This window comes from Psittacula echo (assembly GCF_963264785.1).
Source record: "Psittacula echo genome assembly, chromosome: 2".
Taxonomy (NCBI): domain Eukaryota; kingdom Metazoa; phylum Chordata; class Aves; order Psittaciformes; family Psittacidae; genus Psittacula; species Psittacula echo.
Window position 1 is genome coordinate 53,866,850 of NC_137737.1, and position 20,979 is coordinate 53,887,828.

General features: G+C 36.9%; 1 protein-coding gene across 4 annotated transcripts in view; it reads left to right on the forward strand.

Annotated features, from left to right (window-relative positions):
- The window catches only part of PRKAG2 (protein kinase AMP-activated non-catalytic subunit gamma 2), a gene marked incomplete at its 5' end in the record, with an annotated part of 225,434 nt that extends 206,496 nt beyond the window's left edge, over positions 1–18,938 (forward strand). For all 4 annotated transcript variants that reach the window (XM_080611091.1, XM_080611092.1, XM_080611093.1 and 1 more), the window contains 10 exons: positions 2,854–2,935; positions 4,508–4,566; positions 6,065–6,110; positions 6,598–6,652; positions 8,357–8,483; positions 9,212–9,377; positions 9,712–9,749; positions 13,393–13,539; positions 15,851–15,944; positions 18,439–18,938. In XM_080611091.1, the coding sequence (XP_080467217.1) occupies positions 2,854–2,935; positions 4,508–4,566; positions 6,065–6,110; positions 6,598–6,652; positions 8,357–8,483; positions 9,212–9,377; positions 9,712–9,749; positions 13,393–13,539; positions 15,851–15,944; positions 18,439–18,470 (846 nt within the window). In that variant the 3' untranslated portion in view covers positions 18,471–18,938. The remainder of the gene's footprint in view (positions 1–2,853; positions 2,936–4,507; positions 4,567–6,064; positions 6,111–6,597; positions 6,653–8,356; positions 8,484–9,211; positions 9,378–9,711; positions 9,750–13,392; positions 13,540–15,850; positions 15,945–18,438) is intronic.
- Positions 18,939–20,979: the final 2,041 nt, after the last annotated feature.

Below are 20,979 nucleotides of genomic sequence, written 5' to 3' on the forward strand. Positions count from 1 at the left end.
AGTTTTAGCAAATAAGAATGAAGTCATTTTTTTGCTTTGTAGTTACCTTACTTAAATAAGAGACAAGTATTAACATTAAGAACGGATGGCATTGTTCTTCGATTTAAAAGCTAACTGTATAACACTTTCTGCTATAAAACTGAAGCAAGCAATAGGAATGTCACTTAAGCTGTGGTCTAGGAGGACAGCCCAGAGGGCTGGTGATTGGGTGATTTATGACATCAAATATTTAATGTCTTAATGCCCAAGCTGAACTCATTGTCCTTTATGAAGAGTTTAAGGCTGAGCTATCTCAGTAGCTCTAGCTGTTCAGCAGTCCTCAGGTTTTCCAAAATCTTTTAAAGCTAGACAAGATGGCATCTAACCGAAGATTCCTGAGGTTCTTTGAGACAGATAACTTGTGAATAAACAGAATCAGGGCAAGACTGATCCTTTGACAAGTTTCTTTTCCTTCTGGATTGCATACAAGCTCAGCTTCTTGCCTAGTATATCCTTGAATTGTCTCTCTTGAAGTATAATTTCTGAGTCTTAATACCTCAATTTTACCATCTCACCCATCTGGATATTGTGCTAGGTGGTGGGTTTTTTTCTGCTACTGCATCTGAGAAGTAGTAGTAGCAAGACTTCGGAGGCTGCCTTGAAGTGCTGTAGTTGGCTCCTACCTATTTTCTGCTGTGAGCATGCTTTTTTCCCGTGTTATCAATTACAGGGTTTGTAAACTTGCTTAGAGTTTTGTTGCATGATTGCTATCTGGAAGAAAGCTATTTTCCCCTGGGCTTTAATAGATTAGCTGTTACCTTCTTGCTCTGATGCAGCTTGAACATCTTACTCCTGTGGGAAGACTTGGGGCATAAGTTGACTGTAACTGTTAACTTGTGTGATAGCTATTATTATTGAAAGATAACAGAGGTGAAAGCTCTCAGTTTCAGGCAGTTTAAGTGTACGTTCCTCTCTTTTTGATGATGAATGGTTAGAAATAACTTTTCCCTAAGGTGGAGTTATTTTGTGTGAACTCTATTTCTACTCATATCTGCTCTCCGAATAACTCACTGCATTAACTAAGTGTGATGCTGCTATTTAAGAATCTGTCTGCCTGGAGGGTTTCTCTGTGGTTTCAGTCTTCCTTATGAGTTAGCTTGCTCCTGTGGTAGATTTGGTAATGTTTGTTTTACCTGACTCATTCCTGTGTCACTGAGGTGGCTGAAACCTCTGGTACCTTTCTATTTAACCATTTTCTAGATAAAATACCACATGATGTGTATTTTCTTTCCCCATATGGCTTTTTCAGTTTTAATGCAGTTTGGGGGGTGGTTGTTAAGCAGATCATTATTCCTGTTCATTGGTGATAATAGCATAAGTATCTGTGAAGTCAGGAGGCAGCTTTGGTAACTGCCATTTGCTGAGGTCAGGAGGATAGTCTTGCTTCTCATGTTTACAGAGGAAGCATTTGGGCTGCATAGAGGTAGCAAGAAACATGAATTGCTTTCAGAAGTCTGATCTTCAAGATTTGAGTTCATTTGAAACATTCACTGAAGGGTAGATGGAGGTGGTGTGTTCTGGTGCAGCGCAGAAGTCTGACTACCTTTAGGAATTTAAACTGCTACAGTATAACACTAAGAATCTAAATGGAGGTTCTCTCTAGTATCATATGACGCTGGATATCATATGGATAGCTTTGTACACTTTTCCAAGAATGTGGTAGCTAACAATGGCTGACTTTCCTCCTACCTGCATTTTTGATTAGATGCTATTTTTTGGATGCTGATGCCATTCTGGAGCCCTTTTATTCCTGAATCTGTTGTGAAGAAGAGCCGCTTGGCACGTAGACACTTAAGATGCCACTGTGTAATCCTGGTCTGCTGCAACTGCAGTAAAGCAATTGCAATTGCTACTTCTATGCAATTTGGACTGAGGACTGATTTTATGTGTGTAGAGATACAGACTGGCTGTGTCCTAGTTTTGTGCCAAGTCAAGACCTGGACAAGATCCATCACTTCTTTGTTGTGTCTTCCATATGAAGACTATTTAGATGTGTGGGCAGGGACAGGAACAATAACATGCTGAAGCATATCACCAAGAGATCAGGATTTCAAGGTGCGCTACAGCCTGACAGCTTCATGCTTCTGAGAGCTAGTGTTCACAGGGGAGTTCTTCTTTTCTTTTGGGAATGACACTATAACCTTATAAAATCTGATTCAGAAATTGGGGAGGGTTAATTTGTTTTAAAAAAATGAACGTATTTGGTTGTATTTCCTTAGCAGGAAAACAGGATAACTGCTCATTTTAACTTTCACTCATTTAAAATCAGGTGTGTGAATCGTGAGCCTAAAAGCTGGAGAGGAAATGAGATCAACTCTTTTATACAACTGTGGCTATAGTGAACGTTAACTACAATTTAGTACAGTCTTCATCTGTTAAGCTATATCCTTAAACTGGACACTTGTGCTAATTATATTCATTACAGGTTTATTCAATGGCATAATTTGGTGGGGGTGGGTGTAATAGCATTTACGGATAATATCAAACAGGAATAAAGTTGAGTTTGGCCAGCACACCTTTTTAGCTGTCTCATTTTATTTCTTCATCAGAGGCTTTCACACACAATATTCAGGTAACGAAACAAAAGTCAATCTGGCTTTGCTAAGCTTTTTTTCTAAGCTTTTAAACCATTTTAGAAGTAAAAGGCTTAGGGGTTTTGGTTGGTGTTTATGGTTTTTGTTCTGTTTTGATTACAAGCTACCTGTTTATACTGCATTTTTCCTTTTCTCCTAGTAACTGGGGAAACCCTTCTGTTGGTGTCTGGTATGCTAAATTAAAAGCAAAGATTTGTTCAGTTGCTCATTCTTCTTGCAGGTAAAGAAAGCCTTTTTTGCCTTGGTGGCAAATGGTGTAAGAGCAGCTCCACTGTGGGAGAGTAAAAAACAGAGTTTTGTAGGTGAGTAGTTCTAATGTTATTCAGGATTACTTTAATTTCCAAGGTGCTTTACTGTTGCAGAAGGTGGCCCCAGGCCAGCCATTGTCTAACATCCTGGAGACATGCTGGCAAAAGAGGGTTTCTTTTTCCTCCTTGTAAGGACTGAAATGTTGCCAGCTGTCATAGTGTTGCTGTGCTTGGAAAATCATGAAGGTTCTTTCAGGTCCTAACCTTCTGAAATCTGGTCTCTAGTACGTGTGTGTCACTTTATCTAAAAATAAAGGTGACTGTCACAAAAAGGAAATTTGAAAATAGCAACTGTAAAAAAGAAAAATTTAATGTTACAGTATCTTAATACTCATGTGATACAAGCATGCCGTTCTCTGCGCTTTCTGAGTGAAGTGCACTGAGAAATCTCTAAATACGTAAACTAATGTTGAATACTACAGATATGGGACTCGCTAGGAGAAAAACATTGGAGCTATGTATTGCTTTTCTAAAAAGTCACGTAACTAATTGCCACAACAATAATCTTCCAAAGTTAGGTCTCTGTTGCAGGGATGTAGTGGCAGTTAGAAATGTTATTATATTATATATTATTATTGTATTATATTATTATAATACTATTATAAATATTAGTATACATACTTCTTATGTACCTGGAATGTAGATTGAGGATTCTTGGAAATAAATGGTAAATGCTTTTTGTTCATTAAAATATTTTAAATCCAAGAGGGAAGGAGCAGTAGCTTCAAGCAATACATCATAGGAATGCTGTATGTCTTTTATATTTCATTTTCTGTCTGTAACTAAGCTCTAGTGACTTAAAGCTGACCTCCAGATTAATTTTCCCTTCCCCTTTTCTTGGTTTCTCGAGTTTAGATGTAAGCGTAGTAAACAGTGTAGCAATTCCCTCTTATCAAGTTTAGAACTTTGAAAGCTCAAAAATGATTAATGCTTTCAGGTAATTAAATGAATCATCAATATTGTTTTAAATAGCTTGGTGTTGGTAGTTAAAATGTGTGTACTATGGATGTACTGTCTCTCTCTCCTTTTTATTTTTTCCCGTCATTAAAAAAAGTCATATATCAGTACAGAAATTAGGTTTACCATGGAAATGATTGAAGGAAGGTCTTGAATAAGTAATATTCAAGAAAATGGATTACATTGTTCCTTCATTTGAGTCTGAGAGTCTGACTTGTCAAGTGCAGAATGAGAATGTCTAATTCTAAAAGAAAATGAAAGGCAAGGATTGCCCTCCAACCTCTTAAAGATGTTCTAAACCCTCTTTTCTTTCCATGCTTTTTGGAGGTGAATACCGTCTGGATTCAAGGTTTTCTTGTCAGATTCAAAGAGGAGGAAAACCACATAGGTTATAATTTTGAATGTTAATTCAGACTTCTGTATCTCTTCTGAAGTATCAATGTAAAAGTGAATATACATAGTTTCAGAATTCCACTACTGAATTAGTCCAATACAAATAGTATGTTACATGGATTTAATATTTATTAAATTATATATTGTGAATCTAAGTACTGTGTTAAGCACATGTATCTGGAGAACCTTTTTTTATTCATATATCACTTGTTACAGGAATGTTAACGATTACAGATTTCATTAACATACTGCATAGATACTATAAATCTCCAATGGTAAGTATGATGCTAAGCTACACTTTCATTTGCTATACAGTACAGGGACTGAAATATCAAGCTGAAAGATTGATGATGATTGTTGCTATTATTATGTTTTTAGAAGCTTAGATATGATTTGAGTATACCAGTTGTGAGGGTTTTTTGAAAGGAAAGATGGCTTTGTGAGCAAGGGAATGGAATGGTACCTGGATAGCTGGGTTCAGTTCCCGAGTTTTTTAGCCATGAAAGTCCTATGGGCTTGGTCGGGTAATGTAATCTATCTACTTCAGTTACATGTGTATAAACATGAGGAATCTCCTTAATGAGTACAACCACTTACTATGTTTTGTGTAGCGCTTTCCATAATGATAGCCTTTGTTTTGGTTACAAGGTTCCACTTAGTGTTGCAACTAATGAATAATGCATTTGGGATGAGCAACCTGGCTTAACATACTTCCTAAAAAGAGAAGTGATGTAAAAAGCAGGAAGGAAAATACTTGATTATTAATCACTGTATGTATTAGTGCTCAGGTCATTTCAAAGCACATACTTCAGTAGTAATTGTAACTCTATATAAATATCAATCAAAAAGCATTTGGGGAGGATGTCTAAGTTACATGAAAAAGTTATTGTATTTGAAAAATAAGTACGTAACTATGCATGGTTCGCGTGTTTTCATATAGTCATCTTTGTCTCATAACTATGATAGAGCTATTCCAAAAGGAATATGTGGAGTTAAGCAGAATGCTATCTTACAGAGGCTTAGATGCCTGAAAAGGTTACTCTGTTCTTGGAATGATGGTGTAAACAAGTTAAACTAGTTAAATATATGCAAATATTTTTGTCACCTGGCCAAATTACACAATCACTTGGAGATCTGTTGACTTCAATTAACTGTAATTTAAAATTCCCATTGGCAGGCAGTTGATGAAATTCTCTCGCTTGAATGTTCATACAAACATTTACATCCCTTTCTTGTTCCTGTCATGTCACAATTCTCCCTCTACCAATTAAAACAGATATGCTGTATTTTAATGGAGAAAAATCAATAATCAGGAACAGTGGGATGAAGCAGACATCTGATATATTAGCTGATGTTAATATTCACAATTCATAGAGAAATGCTTGTCAGATTCTGTTAATTTAATCAGAGTAATAAGCTTTTACTGGTTTGGGGGTGTGAGGAATCATCAGGTTTACTCTAGTGTGACTGTTTTAAGATGAGATAAATTACTGCAGAGATGGCTTTTAGTCTAGAAGAGGCCTAGGCTACAAACCTAGACAGGTGAAAGATCTTCCCTGTCCCTTGAAATGATAGGTCCAGTGTGGTACTCTGCATTGAGCAAGGTTGTGCCCCTTCTTGTTACTGCCCAGAAATGTTATTCTAGACTGTTCTTACTCTGTTACATTGCCTGCAATGAGCTGTAAGGATATTATTCAGATATTTATAGTACTGCTAATGATGTTGGATTTAAAATTAATGCTTGAAGCTCTATTTTTCATCTACCCATTGTAGGTTCAGATTTATGAATTGGAGGAGCACAAGATAGAAACCTGGAGGGGTAAGAATATTTACTGCTTGGTTTATGATTTGGTATGTTCTAGTGTTTTTCAGTATGGTGTATTTTTAATTGACCATAGGCTTAGCTTGTCTCTCCACACACTTCTTAATGAAAGCAGAAATAGTAAACACTAACTAGAAGTTCATACAAGCTGTTGGGTGTGAACAGAAGTGCTGAATGCAGAGAGGAAGCTTAACGTTAAAAATAGGCTGTATGCCATGAAAGAGGACACAGTGCTCCATGCAGCAGATGCTCACACAAAACGAGCTGGTAAAGAATTATTTGCTGTTATTGCAGTGACCCCTGGTGGTAACCAGTTTAGGCTCACTTAAAACTTTTTGTCCTCTTAATGTAGAGAAATGTCCTTAAGTGGTAGAGCTGTATATATTGCTGCCTTTCTTCCATTTAACGTTGTATGAATGAATTCATAAAAAAAGCTAGTATTTTCATGTAAAGTGGTAATGGTCTCTTAATTTTCTATACACAGAGCTTTATTTACAAGAGACGTTTAAACCTTTAGTGAACATCTCCCCAGATGCAAGGTAGGATTTTGCTTTTCAGTCCACTTAACTGGAAATAAACTAACTCCCATCTCAATATTGAGTGCAAGACTTCTTTATATAATAAACAATGTTGTAAACTAGAGTGCAAAAGCCTTTCATTGTGATCAAGAAGATGAGGAAGGAAGCTTTTTTTTTTTATTGTGAGTGAGGACCTTTTTTTAATTATCCAAAAAGAATTTTTAGTTTGACAAGTGAAAGACACAAGTTTATGTGAGTAACTTTCTTTAACTAAAGGAAAGATGATATGTATGTCTTGTTTTGCTCTGCTACTAGTTTGTGTTCCTTAAAATATACATGGCTGTTCTTTTCTTGCTGGAATTTGAAAGAAACAGTTTTATAAATTGCCATTGTACCTTATTTACCAAAGGTAACTTGAGAGTCTTAGTTGATCACATAACAACTTGAGTACTACTTAGAACTTCACTCTTCAGCAATTAATTCTTGCTTTCATTTCGTGGAATAAGATTTCTTATGCCCTATCATAGGAAACTGGTGAAGGAAACTTTTCACCAGAGCTGATGATATGCTGTATCCTCACATAGTAGGTGCAGTAGAATGCTATTGTAAGTAGTAGTAGATGTAGTAGAATTGCCATTAAGTCATGAGTTAGTCATTCAATTAAGTTAATAAGGAATGTATTTTGGTATTTTGAATAGCAACTGGTTGCAAAGAAAATTGTTAAGACAGAAAAAATGTGTTGTTCTCAGTCAAAGGTGCACCAAGATAAGTATTGCAATAAAGAAGATGCAGTAGGGTGTGTATAAATGAGTGCAGTAAGTCAACTTAAGAACTGATCCAGAAATGGGGTTTGTTTCTGTGACTCAGACTGCAGCACTTAGTGGTAGCTGAATACTTACTCCAAGAGTAAGTGGTGGAAGCCTTGACTCCAAGTACATCAAATGGGGATAGTCATCCCCATGGACTTGGAACATAAACTTTATTGTATATGGGAAGAAGCCTAGTTCAGCAAGTAGATGTTTGTCAAAGTTTTCCTGACTTTATTGCTTACTAATATATTGTAATTGGTGGTCAGATCCTATCCTAGCCTTACTAGGACCAAGGGGAGAAAGAAAAGTGTTACTTGCAAGAAGAGCAGACTTCCACAGGTTGGAGTATTGTAAAATTGTAGTCTGCAGTGTCTGGAGAAATGTTTTGGATCCCCTGAGAACAGCTTTTTACCAACTCTCAATGATAATTTAGGGAAATTACTAGATAATTGTTCTAGCTTAGTTGCATAGATACACATATCCATAAAAATGCACTTAACAGATATCAATCTCAAACTTATGTGACATTTTCTAGGAAGAGCAAGAACACTGTTTTTCATTTACTGTCGCTGAACAGAAGTAATCCATTCTGAGTGCAGGGATACTGTGAGCACAGCACCCACTGGAAAAAGTTTATACTTGGGAGGAGATATTTCTTCACTACTTTCTAGTGTAAAAAGTCACTTTCAGTCACACCTTCTTACTGGTCTTAGATGTTCATGAGCATATTGTTGTTGATGTGTTTTAACCAGCTGCAAAAGTAAATTTGAAATTCCTTAATTAGTGTTTTCTTTCACATTAACGATAATGTACGTTAAGTACTCATATGTACTTCATGGGGGGCTTGTAAACCTGTGTGTATATCGCTTGACATTACTAATTGCCAGAATTAATTACTTAATGTTTTTCTCCTCAGCCTTTTTGATGCTGTATATTCATTGATCAAAAACAAAATCCACAGATTGCCAGTTATAGATCCAGTCAGTGGGAATGCACTTTATATACTTACCCATAAAAGAATCCTCAAGTTCCTCCAGCTTTTTGTAAGTATTTAAGGTTATGCTTTGTTTAATGGATTTTCTCCCACAGTCGACATCTGTAATGATAAGAAATTTAAGTCTTAGTACAAAAACTTCTCTATAAAATTCCATATTCATTGTGCCTGTGCATATCACGTTATGTAACGTTACGTTACCCCCCAAAAAAAACTACCCAACTGCAAGGACTTCTTTTGGCTACTGAGTATTTTGCTGTCCTGTCTGAAAATCTACCAGCTTCACAAGCTTGTTTTCATAAACAGAAAAATTATTTGTCTCCCTGAGATGAGATTATCATTACTCACTGTCACATTAGTCACTGGAATACACAGGAAGCACAACAAATCAAAAAGACTGCTAAATAAGCCTTCCGTATAGTATGTCTTGCTGTCATCTCTCTCCAGTTCCAGGGGGATATGAGATACCTTAGGATCAAAAGCTTTTAGTGATGGATTACTACAGAAATAAATAAATGAGAAAACAGAGTATTATAGTCTTAATTTAGACCAGCTTTGAACAGAAATACTACATCTAGATGTGAGTTTGTTTTGGCTTTATGTTAATTTAGTAGCAGATTACTGTAAGGGTCTGTAGCAATCATTTTGAGTCTGTAGATGGGTGAGTGAATATGGATTTTCTAATACACATACCAATTACATGGAGGTATAGTAGGTGTAGAAAAATGGTGGTTGTAGAAAACTGCCCTGTTAATACAGTAATTCTGACTTTCCTAGATGTCAGAGATGCCAAAGCCTGCCTTTATGAAGAAGAATCTGGATGAACTTGGAATAGGAACTTACCACAACATTGCCTTCATACATCCAGACACTCCTATCATTAAAGCCTTGAATATATTTGTAGAGAGAAGGATATCGGCATTACCTGTTGTGGATGAGTCAGGTGTGTGTTGGGTCTTCTCTATACAGAAGTGTGGTAAAATACATGGTGCTGAACCCTGGACTGATGTTGGGCTGGGTGGTGAAGAGGAGACAGAATAAAAAAGGGAAGGGGAGGGTAAGGAGCAAAACAGAATATAAAGAAATATTTATGCAGGATGTAGGTTGATGGCTTGGATGCATTTCATGGTTTGGTGGGGGTCTTTTTTGGGGGGTGGGGAAGGCTCTCCTTGATGTGTCTGGGTTTTGTGTAATTATAAAATAACAAATGAAAGCAGGAAGCAAGAAAACTATTTTTGTATTTCAAGCACTTTCCTAACTTTTGGTTTTCTTTTTAGGAAAAGTTGTAGATATTTATTCCAAATTTGATGTAATAGTAAGTATATCTCTTAAATTCTATTAAATGTTTTATATGCAGTAAGCATTTGTAAATTAAGTTGTTAATACGTAAATTTTAGCTATTTTGTTCCTTAGGCTTTAGTTAAATGAAGTAAAATATACTTAATTCACCCTGCACAGCATTTCATTTATTATTATTTATATAGGTTCTCCTTGTAATAGTACTTGCACACAGGCATTTACTGCTCTGGTTGTTACCCAAAATCAGATCTGGCTGTACTCCTACAAAAAGAGGGCATAGGCTTTTTATCCTTGTTTTTATTTCTGAGATAGGATTTCCATTCCTGGCCGCTGCCATTCCATGGTCTGCTTTCAAAGAGAATGCAGATTTCTCCAAGCAGTCTGAATATTTCCTACAACTTGACATTCTCAGTGAATGTACTTGGCTCATTCTTTCATGTGAGTCTGACTCCAGAGGATCGCGTCTGTATTCCCTTCTGGGTTAGATATGATTCAGGCCACTGTTTCTGGTGGGAATTCCGGCTTCCCTCAGGAGTGCAGCAGCATAGTCAGATTCATGCCATGATTTGCCAGCCTCAGGGAGCCAGGGCTCTTCTAGTCTTGTGGTCTTGAAAAACATATTTAGGGCTTTTTTATTCGTGTCTTCTCCCAGCTGAATGCACCTGCCTTCTGATAGCTACATTATTTTTCAGACACTGAAGTGCCCAGCCTCCTAGTGCTAATGAAGAATCCTGATGGCTGAAATGCTGTGTAGAATGCTTTCAGAAAAACAAAAAATAGTCCCAAATGGAAATACTTCAAGCTTGTAATGTCTTTACCTGCGAACAGTGCTCCTAGTGCTGAAAATTTCATGTTGCTGTCCTTGCCTTCTTTTCTAGGTGTTTGTCTTCTTGTTCTTAGGGATTTTCTGCTCTATAAGATCTTGTTCTGCCATAAAAGCTGGTTAGCGAATAGGTGGTAGCTGCAGTGGGAGTGATCTAACATATCAAAGACAATGAAATTTCACAGTTGGTGGGTTCCGTGTTTCCATTTATTTTATAACTGTGTTAGACTTTGAGGCAGGACGATTCTCTTCTATTTCCCATTCTTTTTCAGAAAGGCACCAAAAGGAAGAGGGTTCCTTATGTTTTTCACTTCTTTTCTCACTTTCAGTGACAGGCAACAGAAGTTGCAGGATTTTTAGAGATGCTTGATCACTTCTGTGGAAGCATTTATGTATTGAGATCTGAGGAGGGAAACAAACAAACAAAATCACAAAGGCTTCAGGATGTAATTGTTTGCTCCCAGCTAGTAACATGGGAAAGAGTTAGGGCATCTACTGATTATTCAAGATCTTCTTCACGTAGCCTAGTCTGCTTATTACATGGGAGGGAAAAGATTCTATTCTTAGAAGATAATAATCTCTATGGCTTCTAATTTTATCATCTGTCTGCTTCAGCCTGATCTACAGGCTCTAAAAGAAGAGGAGGGGGAAATATGTGAAATGTATAAGCTGATCTTCCAATAAGTATAGAATTTGCAAGATTCAACTGATGATTTTTATCTTTAAGCCATGTGGCTAATATGCTTAGTTACATCAGGAGTATAAGCCTTGCCTGTATATGCAGCTGGCTAACTTGATAGATAATTTAAGACTTCTGAATTCATTTTCATCTTCTTGATGGGAGAAACCTGGGAATGGTGTGATGGTATAGAAATAGATTTAGGTTAGTGTTCATTGTGTATAGGGTGATCTCAGTTTGCAGAGGCTTTTTATGCTTTCCTACTGTCTTCATTAGGAATTAGTTAAATGAGTTAACTAAACATGCTTGTATCTTCGTGATCATCTGCAACTGATCTTGTTACATTCAGAGTAATTCAATCCAAAAACCTGACCAATCACAGTATATCTAACCAAAAATTAATTTCATTGATTTGTCCAGTGTTTTCTTTCCTTTTTCTTTTTCTTCCTTTTTCTTTTTCTTCCTTTTTCTTTTTCTTCCTTTTTCTTTTTCTTCCTTTTTCTTTTTCTTCCTTTTTCTTTTTCTTCCTTTTTCTTTTTCTTCCTTTTTCTTTTTCTTCCTTTTTCTTTTTCTTCCTTTTTCTTTTTCTTCCTTTTTCTTTTTCTTCCTTTTTCTTTTTCTTCCTTTTTCTTTTTCTTCCTTTTTCTTTTTCTTCCTTTTTCTTTTTCTTCCTTTTTCTTTTTCTTCCTTTTTCTTTTTCTTCCTTTTTCTTTTTCTTCCTTTTTCTTTTTCTTCCTTTTTCTTTTTCTTCCTTTTTCTTTTTCTTCCTTTTTCTTTTTCTTCCTTTTTCTTTTTCTTCCTTTTTCTTTTTCTTCCTTTTTCTTTTTCTTCCTTTTTCTTTTTCTTCCTTTTTCTTTTTCTTCCTTTTTCTTTTTCTTCCTTTTTCTTTTTCTTCCTTTTTCTTTTTCTTCCTTTTTCTTTTTCTTCCTTTTTCTTTTTCTTCCTTTTTCTTTTTCTTCCTTTTTCTTTTTCTTCCTTTTTCTTTTTCTTCCTTTTTCTTTTTCTTCCTTTTTCTTTTTCTTCCTTTTTCTTTTTCTTCCTTTTTCTTTTTCTTCCTTTTTCTTTTTCTTCCTTTTTCTTTTTCTTCCTTTTTCTTTTTCTTCCTTTTTCTTTTTCTTCCTTTTTCTTTTTCTTCCTTTTTCTTTTTCTTCCTTTTTCTTTTTCTTCCTTTTTCTTTTTCTTCCTTTTTCTTTTTCTTCCTTTTTCTTTTTCTTCCTTTTTCTTTTTCTTCCTTTTTCTTTTTCTTCCTTTTTCTTTTTCTTCCTTTTTCTTTTTCTTCCTTTTTCTTTTTCTTCCTTTTTCTTTTTCTTCCTTTTTCTTTTTCTTCCTTTTTCTTTTTCTTCCTTTTTCTTTTTCTTCCTTCAGTGCCTGAGTATGCAAAGTCAATAGGCCAGGATGCACCAACACTATCAAAATACTGCAATGGTCTCACCTACAAAGAAAGCTTTTGCTGGTCTGGACAAAGTCCTCCTGTTACAAGCATGATGCTGTTCTTAAAATGAAAGTTGACCATGTCAGCTTTCAAAATTTTCTAGTTTTATTACTTTTAGTGGTGGTAATGGATTTTCATTTATATGATTTTTATAGTACTTATTGAAATGTAGTTATTAAATGGCAGTGCCACTTTAGTCCAGGAGAGGGAGTTTAAGCCCACTAATGAGAGGTGATGAAAACCTTTAATTGGCTTTCTGCTTAGTTCTTTACTGAGATCTACTGAGATCATGGATGGTGGCCAGAGCAGTTGGTGTTCTCCCCTATCCTATGGAAAAACAACAACAAAAAAGTATATTCTTAAAAGTATATACTTTATATTCTGAAATCTGTGGAACTTCATCTTTACATTTTCTACTCATGGCAAAAGCAGGATGAGTGACATCAAGCCAAATATCAGACAGCAAAGTAAGGAGATTTTCACTGGCCTAATATATGTCACCAGTTTTATCAGTTAAATGCTGTATGACACAGTGGGTTAACATAATTGCATGCTTGACTGTTCTCAGAAAATGAAGCTGAAGAGCAATTGCTTTGTTTAATATGTGACTTGGAATAGACTCAATTTGCACCAGAAATGTGTATCTACTTGATGCCAAAATATTTACTCTGGTGAGTACTTTATTACTGAGATGTGTTATGTGCCTTGTTGTTTTGCTTTTCCAGAATCTTGCTGCTGAAAAAACATATAATAACCTAGATATCACGGTGACGCAAGCCCTACAGCACCGTTCTCAGTATTTTGAAGGTGTTGTAAAGTGTAGTATGCTGGAAACACTGGAGACCATTGTGGATAGAATAGTGAAAGCTGAGGTGAGTTGGCTTTTTATTTTTCCCTTCACTGTAAGTTAAAAGTTGTATTACAAAACTAATAAATAATACAGATCTATCCTTTCTAAGTTATTTTTGTTACTTGTTGAAAGTATTTTTGCATAACTACATGTTTTGGGTATCAGTTTGCTTTATAGACTTAAATTATAGGTGCTTACAGAGATGTGCAAAGTATTGTACGGTACATCTGTAATAATACTCAGTTATTTGCATTTCTGTTTTATGACATAACTGAACTGAATGCAAAGATTTCTTGAAAGAATTGCGTTTCTTCCAAGCCTGCCATGAGTTTTGCAGACAATTCCTGTAGCTAGATTGATTGGCCTATGGTTCAGGAAATTTAATGGGTACAACTAGTTAATGCACATGGAATCCTGCAACACTCTTAGGAGTGAAACAGGACCAGAAAATAAATTCTTGTGAAGAAGCCTTCACTAACTGCTCTCATAAATGATTTATCGGTGAGCGTTTTCTATGCTTTTGGTACTGTTTGTCTTGTTTGTTAGTACTGGAATCTTATACACAGAGGTGAAGGAGTATGTAGGTCTTCCTCCCCTGTTATGTCTCTTTACAGAAGAAAATCAGTATTACCAGCTTCAGTTGTTTTTAAAGTGTGATCAACTCCAATTAAATGCTTTAACTTTTTCAATTACAAGATTATTTTTTCCCAGCTTCAGAGCTGTAACCATGCATGTACGTGATACAAGTGAAACTTCCACTTTGTTAATAACCCCTTAGAACCTCCATTAAGCAATTTCTGCTTGTAACTTTCTGCATTAGCTTGAGCTTCTGCCTGAAATGGAATAATTTTAGGTAATTTTGTTGCTATGTTAAGAGGTGGTAGACATTTGGTTTTAAGAACAACTCCTACCCTTTGGTTCAGTCTAAACATAGCGAGATTATATGTAAAAATGAGTCAGTCAAAACCACAAGCTATATTTATCTGCCAGACAAGTGCTTTATCTTACTGGAAATGAAACAAATACACTGTCCATTTTTCTTTAATTCATTACACTGACAGAAGAATAAAGTTATTAAATATGTACATACACAAAACTTAATAACCATGTCTAAAAAATCACTGTTTCTTTTTTTAATCAAAAAGAAAATGCAGCAGTATTTTTCTCTCTGTTCCCACCTCTTTTCTTTCCTTCCAGCGTCAGGTGAGTATGACTGTGCAAATAATTCAAAGCTTCTCTTTTCTTGTATCTGATTAGCAGAAAAAGTGATTGACCTCAACCATAAATTAACATACCTATTAAATCGAGACTGGTGCATTTTTCTTGCTGTCACCTCTGTGAGAAGATGAGAAATGTTCTTTTTACCCTTATAGCTGAATATTTGAACTTAATTGTGAAGAGAGAATTCACTTAGGTAAAAAGTAAACACATAGTAGGCTCTCAGCTTTGGACAAACACCCTTTTTAGGAGCCCTTGCTTATGAGCTGGTTCAGCTTTGATGTTTAGGTTATACAACTCTGCCCACTTGCACCAGGCTCTGGTGCCAGGCATGACGTTAAAACACTTTCCTGGTTCTGCAGTTATCTTTCACTGCTGTAGCCTGCTTTTGTCAATGAGTCTTGCTCAGGATATAGGAATACTCACCTACTTTCCCTACAGCTAGGACTAAAGTTTTCTAGTATAAAATGTTTCATGGAATAGGTTTGTAAGGATAAGATCATTATGTGACAATACAGGCTTAGTTTTGATAAATCTTCCCAGTTGTGTCCTTGTGTTTAACTCTCCAGTGAACTTCCATAGATAAACTGAATCATTTTTTTGTCTTAAACACTTTCTGTCACGTAGCCCTAAAGAAAAATTAAGCTAAAACCAACTTAGACTGTCAAGATACAACAAATCTTAGTGTTCTACCACTCTGAGAAAGTATTTTTCAGAAGGAAGCCTCATTTTATTCCTGCATCTTACTTTTTGAGATCACAGGTGAAGTTGGGCAGAGTCTCTAGGTTGGGGAAAAGTGTTTGCTGTGAGTGACAATTTTTGAGAGCAGAAGTATTTTAAAGACCTAGATCTTGGCTTACCTGTCACTTCAAATCTGATTTTGTTGCTGTGTCAGATAGCTGTGTGGTTTTTAAACATGCACTCATTTTCATTTATGTAGGGCAAGCTTGTTTGTATTGCTGGGTAAGATTGGTATTGCTAAGGTTTTTGAACCATTTGGTTTTTTCTACTTGTCTTCATACTGCATTACTTTGAGATTTATTGTTGTTTTTCTTTGCTTCAGCTGTTACTCTAAATAAGGCAAATATCTCTTAAAATATTTTCCCTGCTGGCAGGTTCATCGTTTGGTGGTAGTGAATGAAGCAGATAGCATTGTGGGTATCATCTCCCTTTCTGACATTCTACAAGCTTTGGTACTCACACCTGCAGGTATGAACATTGCCTTCTGTCTTTTGCCATAAGTCATTTGGTAGTGTGTGCACCTTGCTGGTTTTAATGTATTTGACAGTAAGAAACTTTTGATTTTCAACTTTATATCTAGTTAGTCATAGTTCTTAAATACAGTATTTATTTCTCTTCAGAAAAAAGCTGATAAAATATTGTCAGACTTTCGTTCCCTGAGAAATGCATGCAGAAGCTTCATGAATGTCATTACTGTTCATGTATCCTTTTAGGAAAAAGGTCTTGATTAATGTTTTAACAGGAAAAACAGGATGAAGTTGAATAGACAACATCTACAACAGGGTGCCTTCTCCACCTTCCTGAGTTTTGGTACTCTGGCCAAGTGCTCCTAGTGTGGACAGGGCTGTGCTTTCCACTAGCTCTGCAAGCCCACCTCCTTGGAGACCTGCAGTTGTCCAGCTATGCTGTGGGGTTTGGTTAGCACATCTGTATCGGAAATAGCACCTCAGGCCACCAGAATTATGCCAGTATAAATCTCTAGTGTATTACTAACCATGATCAGGTTCATTTTAACAAGGAAGTCCAATAGTGGGTTTATTTCTGCTACTTTTATGCTGGTTGGTTGAGGGGGGTTGGTTTGGGATTGGATTTGGATATTTTTTTCTTTCAAGTTTTGCCCAAGTTACTAACCTGCTTAATGTTCCTAGTTGTAACTTGACTGAGACCACATACGTGGCTTCAGTGTCACAATAACTAAAGCAAAGCCCTCTTTTGGCTTTGTGAGGAAGGCAAAAATTATGTCTTTGGGATTACAGTTTTGCCTCAAAAGAAACCCAAACAACCCAAACTCAAAACTGACTAATGAATGGAACTGGATATGTACTTCAAAAAAACTAAATATGATCTTAACTGGGACCTCTTACTTGCACTGATAGATAACGTAATGTAAAAGTGTTTCTCCTCTGTAGATTTAAGAAAAGTTAATACAGCTTTTTGAAATAGTAAGATTCCTACCCTGAAAGAAAGTGATCAATATACTGCCAGAGGTATTGTGTCAGTGCACCTGATTCCTTTTAATGACCTGGAGGAGCAGGAAACCCAGCTCTCTGTGGAAGGTATGGATCAGATTGAGAAATCAGTCAAAAGGCCTGGGTCAAATGGGCTCATTGCCTAGAAAGATAATGGAGGAGTGTATGTCCCTCCTAAGAGAGAGGCGTCAAGATGTGCCTGTCCAGGCAGAGGAGGTAGTTTGCCTCATGTCTAGAGGGTAGAAGGATCCAAGGAGAGTAGAATAGTGCTGTTAATAGAGCAGAGTTTAGACAGAAAAGATAAATCTGGACACTGACAAACCAAGAGCTTTGTTATACTGGAATTACCTGGACTTAAGTTGTAACTCCATGAGCTGATATAACAGTGCTCTCTTACTAAAATGTGTAGTTTCTGCTCCCATACTCTGGGCCGTGTGCTTCTGGCATTTAGTGTGTGGCAGCACCCACACTCAGGAGATCCCTCTATGAGCTGCTTTAAATCATTGATCTAGCAGACAATTGAGCCAGCAAAAACTGCAGAGTTTTGTCTGTTTGGCATGCAAAACTGGCTCACAGATGAGTTTAGTACTGAGTACAGGGGTTAGAGCAACAGAAGGCAGGAATATGCCATTGGAAAGCTAAAGTGAGGGAAGGCATCTTTAGGAAGAGCTGGGCATTAGATTGCAGTTCCACGGACAATTTAGGTTGGAATTTGTCTCATGAAGTAAGGGTGAGGATGTCTGTGGTGTAGATCTAGTTTGTAAAGTCTGGAGGGTTGGGTTGGGGGGAGTATCGGTTGTGATGTAAAAATGGGATGTATTTAACAAGTATTTCAGTGTTTGATATACAAGTAGTAACTCCAGGTTGCTGGCAAGAGGTCTTTGCTCTCTAGAGCTGGATGCTCAAGCCAGACTCACAATATGGTTCAGTCATTGCCCAGCATGTGGCTGTTTTGAGTACTTGGAGAAGTAGCAAGGTGCTGTGCAGTCCTGCTGAACAGGTCTCTCAGATCCCTACTGTAAGCAGAATCTGCCTCTGAGCCAGGAAAAATAGGTCCATCAACACAGTGTAGCTAAACTTAATTCTTACATAGCTTGTTCTCAAGCAGGAGTTGAATTTTTGAGGCTATTATGAAGATTAAGCTTGGCTTCTAAGCTGATGGACAGGTCTGGGCTGTGGCTTTTTGGTTGAAGGTTTTTAAAATACATTCTTGTGCTGGGGAGAATCCTGCAAGCTACTATTAGTACCTTGCCAGAAGTTACTTAGACTTGCCAGTGAAGTTAGATGCAATAATGGTCTTGATGCCTTCCTCACTATGCTTTACATTAGCATTTAGCAATCCTGCAGTATCTTCTTTATAAATGGTATCCAGTATAAAGGTTCTGGTGCTGTGGTTAGGCAAGGCTCCAGCATTCAGAACAAGCAGTGCTTTTCCAGAAGCCAAGTGCTATGTGCATAAAGAAATTACACGTGCTTTCCTCTTCTGTTAACAGGTGCCAAACAAAAGGAGCCTGAAAGTGAATGACTGCGGTGAATGTACGCACGTTTGTAGGAGAAATTGAACAAAGTTTCTGGGTCAAGTTTGTCTCAAGAACAGTGACTGCAATAGAACAGAGCAGGATGGTTGAGAATGTGTATTGGGACTTAGTGATGGATGATGAGTCTATTCCCCTCAGTGATGTCGCAAAAAAAAGCAGCATGACAAAAGCTTATGTTAAAATGTAGGCTTGTATTTCAAAACGTCTTCAAAACATTTGCTGGAAGACTTCACATGATGTCCTTCATTAAAATGCACTGTATTCTGAAACTTTTTTGTTTTGTATTTGACAGAAGTCACTGGTCAGCAATGGATATATGTGACATAAGGCAAGTGTATGGCATATTCATATCATAGTGCCTTATGTCAAAATACAGCAATATGTCATCACTGTTGCCCATCACTGTCAAAGGAAGTATTGTGCTAAACGAGACACTGTATTTGAATGTGAAAGTCTTTAAACCTAAAACCAAATCAGTTTCAGTTCTCATTAGATTTGTCATAAAAGCTGTAATTTGAATATTGGTAGACTTCTTTCAAACTTCAATGACAGTTTTGTGTTAAATGTTGCATTCTGAACCGAGATGTAAAACAAGACTGATTTTAAAAACGGCTTTATTTATTTTTACTTTCATGACAATTTTTTACACATCTTTTGGTGGATAGCTAAAATTTCACCATATCCATTAATAAACTGTTGATTGTTATACAAACAAGCAGTAGATCTTCTCATTATTTAAAACTTTGGAGTTGCAGAAGCTGTGGCCTGTTGATCAGTCCATATTACTTGAGCTCAAGATCTCAGAAGCATGGATCCAAAGTGCTCCGTACTGTAACATGCAGGCACTGTGGAGGAAACAAAGTGCCACAGAACAAGATTTTCATCTGTATTAAAGTCTAAAACAATGCTTGTACGCAAACTTTTTATTGTATATGACTTGTACAGATGCAGAGGAGTGAGGAAACCTGTGGGGTATTTGCTCATGTGTAAATGTACTGTAAAGCTTGAAGATGAGCCATTTATAACTGTAGATCCTTGTAGATGGAAGAAATTAAACCCTACAACACCAGTTTGGTTTTAGCAGTTCTTGATCAATTCTTTTACATGTATAAATAAATGTACGTGCATTTTGATTAGTGCAAACTAGGGATAGAGGCATTCTTACTTTCCTTCAACTTCAAATGTGGCTTGTGCTAATGGAGTAATGCAGGTGGTACAGCTTTTTATTGTGTTTCCAGCTTAGATACTGTACTGGAATAGCACAGTAAATCAATCTGTTCTCTTTCCATTTATAAGCCTTGAGCTAAAAGGTCAACAGTTTTTTGTTTGCTTATGATATGTGAGGGTTTTCAGAGTCATGAAAAACCCTTTCTTCAGAACTTTTACCCTTTCTATGGGAATTTAAATTTTGAACTAGATGTGTAGAAAATTTCATTCTTACTGGCATCTTTAATGTATGAAAACATTCCTGTAGTACAGAATAGAAACTGTTGTCAGACTTCATCTCTTTCTCTTACTCTGTGAAAAACACTGTCATGTCTCTTCCAGCACCTCTTCTGACCAGGTAAATACTGACACTGTTCCCTGCAATTTCAGATGGTGTTGAATTGAAATAGCTGGGTTGGCCTAACAGCAGTGACCTTCAGGTCTGGTGTTGATTGCTGCCATCAGAGATGACATCAGCACAGCTCTCATTATCTTTGGGGAGACGGAGTGACAGAAACTAAAAATAGCTGCTTTTGTTCTTCATGTGGTGTGGGGGATAATTTGTGGTGGAGGAGAATCTTGTCTGGGGGGGATGTGGTCAGCAGTGCCACCAGAGCTGCAGCTTTGTGAAGGTGCAGGTATTGCTCCAGCATCCCTATTCCAGCATCCCTTGGGAAGACTACCTAAATGCAGCGTGGGATCTCTCCACCCATCACTAGTCTGCATGAGCATATTCTCCAGCCCTATATTAAAGGTATTTTTTGAAGAGAAGGGTTAAACCACTGATAAGTACTTTTTTATATTCCTTGTTTTCTAGCAGAAAGTCTTTTGGCCCTGTTCCACACAGACAGCTTTGGGTCTGTCTGCATAAATGAGCATACAGCAAGCCAGAATGAATTGGCAGTTTACGAACAACGATATACAAACCTCCTATTTTAACATGTTATAAGTGCCGTGGATGTCCTATGGATGCAGGACTACCCTGATTATGGGATATCCCAGCCTCCTCAGTGGTACGGAACGGTATTTAGAGCATTTCCCCCCATACTTTCTGGAATTACTTTGAATTTGTGAGAAGCAGAATCATGGTGCAATGCTGTAGCACGGATAAAAAGCAGTGCTGGTAGAAAGGCATTCTGCTTGCCCTGGCACAAGTACCAGTGCTGATGCAGTAAGCAAAACTAAGCAATCACATTGGTTTTCATACAGATCTACTACAAAGCTAGAAAAATGCTTGCTCCAGCATAAAAGAGGGACAGGAATAAGTGAGGGTAGAGAAGGGGCAGGGTG